The sequence below is a fragment of the Arachis duranensis genome, chromosome 8 (genome assembly GCF_000817695.3).
Source record: "Arachis duranensis cultivar V14167 chromosome 8, aradu.V14167.gnm2.J7QH, whole genome shotgun sequence".
Taxonomy (NCBI): Eukaryota; Viridiplantae; Streptophyta; class Magnoliopsida; order Fabales; family Fabaceae; genus Arachis; species Arachis duranensis.
Window position 1 is genome coordinate 5,342,108 of NC_029779.3, and position 9,359 is coordinate 5,351,466.

The 9,359-nt window shown below is 31.7% G+C and overlaps 2 protein-coding genes across 2 annotated transcripts; both read right to left on the minus strand.

The window, feature by feature from the left end:
* Positions 1-422: 422 nt before the first annotated feature.
* LOC110274446 (uncharacterized) lies at positions 423-2,061 on the minus strand. The gene is made up of 3 exons (XM_052253555.1): positions 1,522-2,061; positions 836-1,056; positions 423-631 (listed from the first exon to the last, which is right to left on the minus strand). Exons 1-2 carry the CDS (start codon positions 1,797-1,799, stop codon positions 840-842), a joined length of 495 nt encoding a protein of 164 aa, XP_052109515.1. The 5' UTR covers positions 1,800-2,061; the 3' UTR covers positions 423-631; positions 836-839.
* Positions 2,062-3,979: 1,918 nt separating this feature from the next.
* Positions 3,980-6,180, minus strand: LOC107460449 (cytochrome P450 CYP82D47). Its single transcript, XM_016078812.3, has 2 exons — positions 5,175-6,180; positions 3,980-4,787 (listed from the first exon to the last, which is right to left on the minus strand). The coding sequence occupies exons 1-2, from the start codon at positions 6,096-6,098 to the stop codon at positions 4,164-4,166; spliced, it is 1,548 nt and encodes a 515-aa protein (XP_015934298.1). The 5' UTR covers positions 6,099-6,180; the 3' UTR covers positions 3,980-4,163.
* Positions 6,181-9,359: the final 3,179 nt, after the last annotated feature.

Here is a 9,359-nt window from a genome sequence, read left to right on the forward strand (position 1 = left end):
TTGAATCCTACTCGGAATACCACAGACAAGGTTTAGATTTTCCGGATTCTCAAGGATGCTGCCAATGGATCCTAGCTTATACCACGAAGACTCTGATTAAGGAATTCCAGAGATACTTATTCAATCTAATGTAGAACGGAGGTGGTTGTCAGGCACACGTTCATAGGTTGAGAATGGTGATGAGTGTCACGGATCATCACATTCATCACGGTTAAGTACGAATAAATATCTTAGATAGAAACAAGTGCGTTTGAATGGAAACAGAAGTAATTGCATTAATTCATCGAGACACAGTAGAGCTCTTCACCCCCCCAACAATGGAGTTCAGAGACTCATGTCGTCAAAGAGTACGAAGTTCAGATCTAAAAATGTCATGAGATGCAAAATAAATCTCTAAAAGTTGTTTAAATACTAAGCTAGTAACCTAGGTTTACAGAAAATGAGTAAACTAAGATAGATAGTGCAGAAATCCACTTTTGGGGCCCAGTTGGTGTGTGCTGGGGCTGAGACTTGAGCTTTTCACGTGCCTGGGCTATTTCTGGAGTTAAACGTCAGGTTGTAACCTGTTTCTGGCGTTTAACTCTAACTTGCAACCTGTTTCTGGCGTTCAACGCCAGAATGCAACATGGAACTGGCGTTAAACGCCAGTTTATGTCAAAAATTAACTCAGTGAATTTTCATCAACAAATTATTCAAGGTTCATATTCAGTAACAAATTCATGTCGGTGATTATTTTCAACGACAAAGAGACTAATTCATTGATATTTGTAGCAACAAAATCAAAGATAGCAACAAAACAGAAAAGAAAAGAACAAGAAAATTTGTTGAAACTCACCAAATTAGGACCAACTTCCGGTTGCGCAAAGGAAATTGACGGCGAAAAGGAAGCGCTGGGACCTGCTGCTTTTGTCGCCGGCGACAACGAAGACAAGAAAGGCACGTGAGACCATGAGAGAGACCCGATATGAGAGAACGACGACGAGCTTGACGATACCAAAGACAATGACAGAGACCGGAACCGAGAGATGAAGGAAGTTTGGATGCCACAGCAGTGAACTACAATGACAAGAATGAGAGAACTCCATCTTTAGTCTAGTACGTTAAGAGACGAAGGTAAGAGTTTAGTGTTGTTAAACGACATGGTTTTTAAAAATAAAGAAAAAACCAAAAAAAAAAATTTGATCCAATCCGAACTATGTAAATTGGCCAAATTGGCCAGATCCACCAGATCTAATAACTATTAAATATACTGTTGTTGTTATAAAAAGTTAATTTTATTCTGATTTATTAAAAAAATAAAAAATAATTAATTTATTAATACATCCGATAATAATATTTAATATAAATATCTTTAAAAAAAACCATTTTTTTGAACCTTGTAAAAATGTACGAATACAATATATCCAACTTGAATTCCGCAGGGAAGGAACTAACAGAAACTAAATAGAGAAAGAGGCTAATTAATCCCTGAAGCTAATATACAAACTTAGAAAGATTGTTGGGTTGGAAACTACAAATTACAAGGCGGCAAATGGATCGTCGACCCACTTCCTATGGTGGTCGGTGGAGAAAGGTGAGCTGAAAAAGGAGCCCACAGCGGCTCGGACCTTGTTGACCCTTCTCCGGTGACGAATTCGCCGCAGAACCACTTCTTTATCCATATTCCCAGGCTTCTGGTTCTCACTTGGTTTCAAGAACAATTTGCTTGTCACAGTGGGCACCGACTCTTCCTTCTCGAATTCTGCTTCATCTTCCTCTCTGCCCTTGCTCACTTCAACTTTCTTGTCGTTGGAAGACATTTCTTGTTTTCTCTCGTTGTTTCTCTAAGTAGTGTAGTAGTAGTAGTACGGAAACTGATTCAAATTGCTAGCTATAATATTTTGGGGTTTAGAAGTGTTTGGTTACTTATATAGATGGTACGGGTGGGGGTGGCATGGGTGATGTGGCACCTTCTTTTGGGAATTACATGGTTGATTTTATCTTTTGAGAAAAAGGAAAATATAAAAATGAAATGCATGGGGGACATGGGGCGGTGGGATGCCATTCGAGGTGCAATCAAGAATCAGAAGCGGAGGTTTCACATCATTTAAGCAGAATCAGATTCCATTAACAATAAACAATTGAGAATGCCCTTTAAAATAATTTTTTCAAAGGCCTCAGACTTCATATTGGGCTCTATGACCCAAATTTTGGCTTCAGTTCGTCTGGCTTAGTTATAACACCCCGACAGAAAAAAAAGGTTGAACCTTTAGCCCAAAAAAACTTGTATCATGAGTACGACTAGGTGAAACGTACAACTTACAGGGTGTGTCCTGACGAAAAACAAAAACAAAAAACAACTTACTAGGGTGTGGCAATATTAGCCTGTTCCAAAAAAGAAGTAGATTAGTTACGGTTTATATCTATAACCAAAAAAAAAAAGTTACGGTTTATATAAAAAAAATTATTAGTAATTACAAATTATATGATAATTAATTTTTTTCTTTACTAATTCCTTTAAAATGATAAAATTTGGAAGAAGTAAGAAGATAGGTTAGCCATGGAGGGTGATATGAATCCAACAAATTAAAGGTTCTAGTGAGATTTAATCGGACAAATTAAAGAAAGAACGAATGCTATCACAGTCACAGTCACAAAAGAACAAGTTAGAGTCAGGAGGCATGAGGCACTGTCGGTAGCAGTGACGTTGGTTTTGATGACTTAGGGTGTGTTTGGGAAATCCGAAAAGAAGTAGCACGTTTAAATTTCTTGAAAGCTTTAATTTTTGGTTTGACAAATTTTTTTCTCATGAACGTAGAAGTGATTTTGCTGCCAAAACCACGTTTACAAGAAGCGACTATTTTGAGCTTCTGTGTTTTCTTAACTGACTTTTAACCATAGATACTAACAATTTATTTACCTTTTACCAACTTTATCCTTTGTATATGTTATTGTATTATTTATAAAATTTTTGTTGTTTCTATTTATATGAGTTCTATTTTTTATTATTTATTATTTTTATTTTTTTCAATTATTTGTTTGACATTATACATTTTTATAATTGTAATTTTGTGTATTATGTTTGTTATTATCTTTTTATAATATAATTTATTAATTCTATTAGATAAAGTAAATTAAACAAAAAATTAACTGTAAATAATAATAATAATAAAAAATTATAACATACTAAAAAACGAGTACCAAAAATACTAAAAATATATTATATAAAAAGATCATCAAAAATTTTTAGATTTGTTTCAATCACTGTAAAGTAAATATTTAATTTTTTTTATTATTTTCAGTATTCTCTTTTATAAATATAATTCTCGTATACTATGTTTTAGTGTAATTTTTTATAATATAGATTATGATTCCATTAAAAAAGATAAATTAAATAAAAAATTAATCATAGATAATAATAAAATCATGAACGTTGAATACTTAAAAAAATGTAACATATTTGATTAAATATTTTTTTATATATATATCTAAAATTTATATTGTTTTATTTTTATTTAAAAATATATTTTATCTATTTTTATATGTTATTTTTATTTTAGTAAGTAAATATTAATTTTATTATAAAATTAACTAATAAGATGTATTTAAATATCTAAATTAAAATAATAGGATAATATAAAAAAATTTAAATTGATGTTCATTTTAGTAATTTTTTATCTAAAAGTGATTTTGAATGGTATAAACCATACAACATTTATTTTACTATAATCTATTTTGATACAAAAATTACCAAACATAAATCACTTTAACACAAACTTACTTTTGATCAAAATCAAGTTTACAAAATCAATTTTATGCAAACACACACTTATAGATTCGATGAAAACTTGCTTTATGTTGTTTTGTCTTTTGTTTTAAAGAGGTGGTTTTGTCAGGTATTTACAAGATGCACTAATTAAACTCTTTAGGTTGACATCAAATTAAAATATGTTCTAACAATGATAACAATAATAATAATATTAATAACAATACTATGCTGTGCATTAAACTTTTAGGACTCTGTATTAGAGATGTCACAGGAATCAACATATTATTATTAATGGTGACTTTACACATGAAATTAAATAGTCACTTATTAATAATTTATAACTGACAATATTTAACAGAAAACAGCAAATGAAGTAGTATTTTTCTCATAAATTTTGTTGTGCTTTCCTTCGATCTTAAACATAAGCTTGGGTAGAGAGACGTGGTGTAAGAATTACTTTGAGCGGATTGGCTCTGACACTGGTTATCCCAACACGTTCAACCATATCAACTGGTTTTCCATCGGCTGTTACAATGTCAAACCCATGCAGCACATTAGCAAGTGTTAACTGCACCATTTGAAGACCAAATGACATTCCAGGACACATTCTTCTTCCTGCGCCAAATGGAATCAATTCAAAGTGCTGACCCGTAAGTTCAATGTCTTTGTGAGTTGTTAGAAATCTCTCCGGTCGAAACTCTAATGGATCAGGATATAAAGCAGGATCTCGTTGCATTTTTGAAATATTAGTCCAAAGTTGTGTGCCAGCAGGGATATGGTATCCACCCACCACACAATCATCCATGGATTCGTGAGGCAAATTGAGCACCACAGGCGGGTACAAGCGGAATGTTTCTTTGACAATGGCTTGAAGATACACAAGATTGTCTAGATCCGTTTCTATCACCATTCTATTAGCTCCTATATGTGTGTCTAATTCATGAACAGCTTTATTTAGAACTTGGCGATTATTCAAAAGTAAAGCAAGAGCCCAACTAAGTGTCCCTGTCGTGGTGTCTGTACCAGCCAAAATTAATGTCTGCAAAGAAATTACAAAGAAGCATGTTATTATCACTACGATAGATAGATCGATGTTGGTAAAAGGAAATAGGTAGGTACCAGGCATTAGGAGTGTTCATAAAATAATCAAATTGTGATTAATCAATTAAAAATTATAATTATATTTTGGTTAACTAATNAAATTATATTTATATTATTAAAAAATAGTTAATTAAAATTAAATTTTAAAAATTAGTTTTTAATCGGTTAATTAAAATTAAATTAAATTTTATACAATTTTTATTTTTAAATTGATTAATCTAATTTTTTTATATAAAAAACTAATTTTTAAATTTTTTAATCAATATTTTTAATTATTCTAAAAACAGATTTAATTTTTAAATTAACCAAAACATGATCAGCCTACCAGACATGTAGCTTTGATTAGAGTATCAACGTCCTGACCGTCGAAGCCTTGATCGATACTGGAAATAAGCTTGTCCATGTAATCAGGCTCTGCGCCATGATTTCTGCTAAGTCTGTGTTCTTCTAAGCAGTTCTGAACAAATTCATCCAACTCTTTCGCCGTTTTCTTCATGGCCTTCTCTCCCCCATCCAAATCCAACCATCTCAACCACGGAATTGAATCAGCAACCACAAACGACGCACCGAGATCAAAGAAATCCCTCAGCGCTTTCCGGATTCGTTCGTTCTCTTCACTGTAACCGGTGAAACGCTTTCCCATCACCAACCTGAACATCACGTTTAGGGTAATCTCGCCAAACCATTTATCCATCTCCGTAACCGCCATACTCTTGTTGTTGCTATTATTGTAACTATCGTTCATTGCGGTTTTCACCTCCGATAACATCACGTGACTGTTCATATGTATCTTGTGGCCGGTGAGGACTTCCATGATGGCCGTCTTGCGGAGGTTACGCCAACTGGGGCCATAGGATTTGAACGAAAATATGGCATAGTCGTACCCTAGAACTTCAAAGGCTATCATTTTAGGGCGGCCAGCGAAAGCTTTGTCGTTCACAGTGAAGCACTCTTTAGCTATCTCGCTGTTGCTCACGACTAATAAATTCTTGCGGCCGATGCTTATGGTGAAGATGGGTCCATATTTGTCGGCCATGTTGCCCAAGGTGATGTGCGGTGGCTGTGGGCCACCTAAGAGGTGGAGGTGCCCAATTAGCGGCCTTGCTCCACCAGCTTTTGGTGGTGCTTTTCTTGCTCGGGCTTTGTGGATGTGCCTGCTTCTTGATTGAAATGAAAGAGCAAAGAGAGAGAAGAATAGCAGAGCCATAGTGAATATGGCTGGTTGGGAGAGGAGGTTTTCGAAGTCCATGGTGTTGATTCGAAATTGAAGATATTACTCTCCTTTATGATGATTACGCTCTATGTTAATTGGTGCAGAATAATGTATGAGCTTCTTGATATACAATTATACATATAAATACTGTATTTCCGCAAATCGATATGGAAAACGTTAGGGATCAAATATAATAAATTTTAATAGTATTCTAATATTTATCAACCTGAATATATTGAAGCAACTTGCTCTTTAATTTGTCAATAATGTTCGGTGTCAACCAGCTCTTCTTCCTAGTTTATTATTATTATTATATGACGTGCAGTGTAATTAATAATGTTTGGCATGTTTCGATGATGAAAAATGGGTACGTCTAAACTGACTTCAACAATTACGTGTTTATTGAATAAGCCGTATTTATATATGCTATTAGATAAAAATTAAAAACTAATATAAAAAAAAAGTATTGATGGACTCTTATAAATATAAAATATCTTAACACATAAATAAATATTTTAAATGGTAATATTTTAATACATAATATTTTAAACAAAAATAAAATTTTTTATTTTTAAATAATTAAATATAAAATATATAAACACAAAAATATGAGTATTTTTATTCAATAAGATTAATTATTATACAAGAAGTTTTTATAATATTAAAAATTATATCAAAATAAAATTTTAAACTGTAACATAAAAAAATAAAATAATTAAATTTTATTTTATATTACTTGACAAATAATTAGATTATTATATTCAAAATTTATTAACTAATTACTTTTGTTAAAAATATTATTATATAATTGTTCATACCCTAACCCAATGTCCAGGCCCAGATCCAAACACCTTAAGAAGGCCCCATCAGTAAGGTTGGCCTTCCCCCGCAACTGACATCCGCATAGGAGGTCGGTTCCAACGCTAGGAAGTCGGTAAAGAGTGTTAACTGGCAGATAACACTCATTCAAATAAGTAACTGCCTCTAAAATCTTTCAACCCACTCCCCAAGTCAAATCTCAACCTCCCTAAGATAAAGGGACGGTTATCCTCCTTAAAAGGTGGAACCATCCCAACGGTAGCTATGGGTTTACCATTATAAGTACACTGACAATCCTCAGGTAATTAGACGAGTTAGGATTTGAAACATGTTAAATTAAAAAAATTCGCCAAACCTATAAAATTTTTATGCAAAATTTTTTTATAATATTAAAAAATTATATTAAAATGATATTTTAAATTGATATACAGTAACAGATTCAATATGTTTTCTGATTTCAATGTTATTATATGATTATAATTATTTAATATATAAAAAAGTTACTAGATAGTATATATATATTAGGGGTGGTAATGCGGGCTGCCCCGTCCTGCCCCACCTAGGCCCGCATCATAAGTGGGATGGGTTGACCCGTCCCGCCAACTAAAGTGGGTACAAAATACTAGCTGTTTAACTTTTTTTTTAAAAATTAATTAAAATTAACTAAAAAATAATAATTAAAAAATTAAATACAAATAAAAAATAATCAAATTATAATATAATTTTTTACTCACTTTTTTTAAAATTTTTAACATCAATAAATTTTTTCTGTTTATCTGCCAGCTAATCTCATGTCCGACTTCTTTAGAGCAAGTCGTGGTTGATACCGACTTCTTACGTGAAGGTCGGTACTTAGCTAGGCTTAATCCTTCAGATTAGGCCTTTTATTTGGACCTGGGCCTTTGTCGTTGAGCCAGGGTATGAACAATTATATAATAATATCTTTAGCAAAAGTAATTAATTAATAAATTTTGAATATAATAATTTAATTATTTGTCAAGTAATATAAAATAAAATTTTAATTATTTTATATTTTTATGTTACAATTTAAAATATTATTTTAATATAATTTTTTAATATTATAAAAAAGTTTTGCATAATAATTAATTTTATTAAATAAAAACTACTCATATATTTTATATTTAATTATTTAAAAATACAAGATTTTATTGTTATTTAAAATATTGTGTATTAAAATATTGTCATTTAAAGTATTTATTTATGTACTAGATATTCTATATTTATTAGAATCCATCAATGCTCTTCTTTTATATTAGCCTTTGATTTTTATCTAATAAAATCTAATGGCCTATATAAATTTGGTTTGTTTAATAAGCACATAATTATTGAGCTAGTTTTAGACATACCCAAAAAATATGAGAAACAATGGTATTTGTGAACAATAAATTTAAAAAATAAAATTAAAAAATAAATTATTAATTAATTATTTAATTTTAAATTTTTAAATTTAAAAAATTAAAATTAATATTTAAACACATTTACATTATTTACAATTCTTTTTCATTTTATCATAATCTCTGATACACATCTAAAATTTGTCATCATTATTTTCCAATTCTCACTTGCACTGCTGCATCCCGCCAGCCGTATCAATGCCGCCGCAGCCTTTTGCCGACACCGCCGAAGTGTCACTTGGCGCCACCTTTCTTTCGTAACAATAATCGATTCCAAGTCATATGAACTTAGATGTATATCATCGATACATATCTCCTTACTAGAAACAGGCTTAGCAAATTCATGAGAATCATACCTGAAAGTTAGAGTCAACAATTATCATCATCATTATAGAATACAGATGAAAACACTCAAATATAAAAATACCTCATCAAGCCTTACCTTATTAACCTATCCCCATCGGCCTCTGAGATCAGAGGGTAAAGGGTTATGCTGGAAATCAACCTTTAACCGAAGGATTACCAACAAATGACTAGACAGAAATCTCCAATTGGCGTGTTGCATAGCAACGGCAGCTGCGCCATGAAACCACGAAGCACTGCAACCACAGTTAATGCCATGATTGCGTTGTTTCAACACAGCCTTTCAGTGAAGTTATTTTAATAACTAGTTTAGAATGATCATTTTAGTTGATATACATATGATTATTTTAATTCTTAGGTGGATAATTATTTTGATTTGATCGGATTTAGTTATATATAATTAAAATATACTGGATATTTAATTTATTAGGTATGTAAATGATTATTTTTAACTTTAAGTTTTACTGGGAGGTAAGCGACGTCGGTGACAATATGTGGCCAGCCAAACAGCGACGGTGAAGTGTGATGATTATTGATGAAAGTAGGGGGTGGGAGCCGGTTAAAAAAGAAAAGAGTATGAAAATGAAATGTTTTGAATCCAATCAAGTGGCTGAGGTATATACAAAATATTTTTCTGTATTTGCAGCAAATTTGGATGTAATACGAAGATATTTGGGTGTATTTTTATTCTGATACGTTC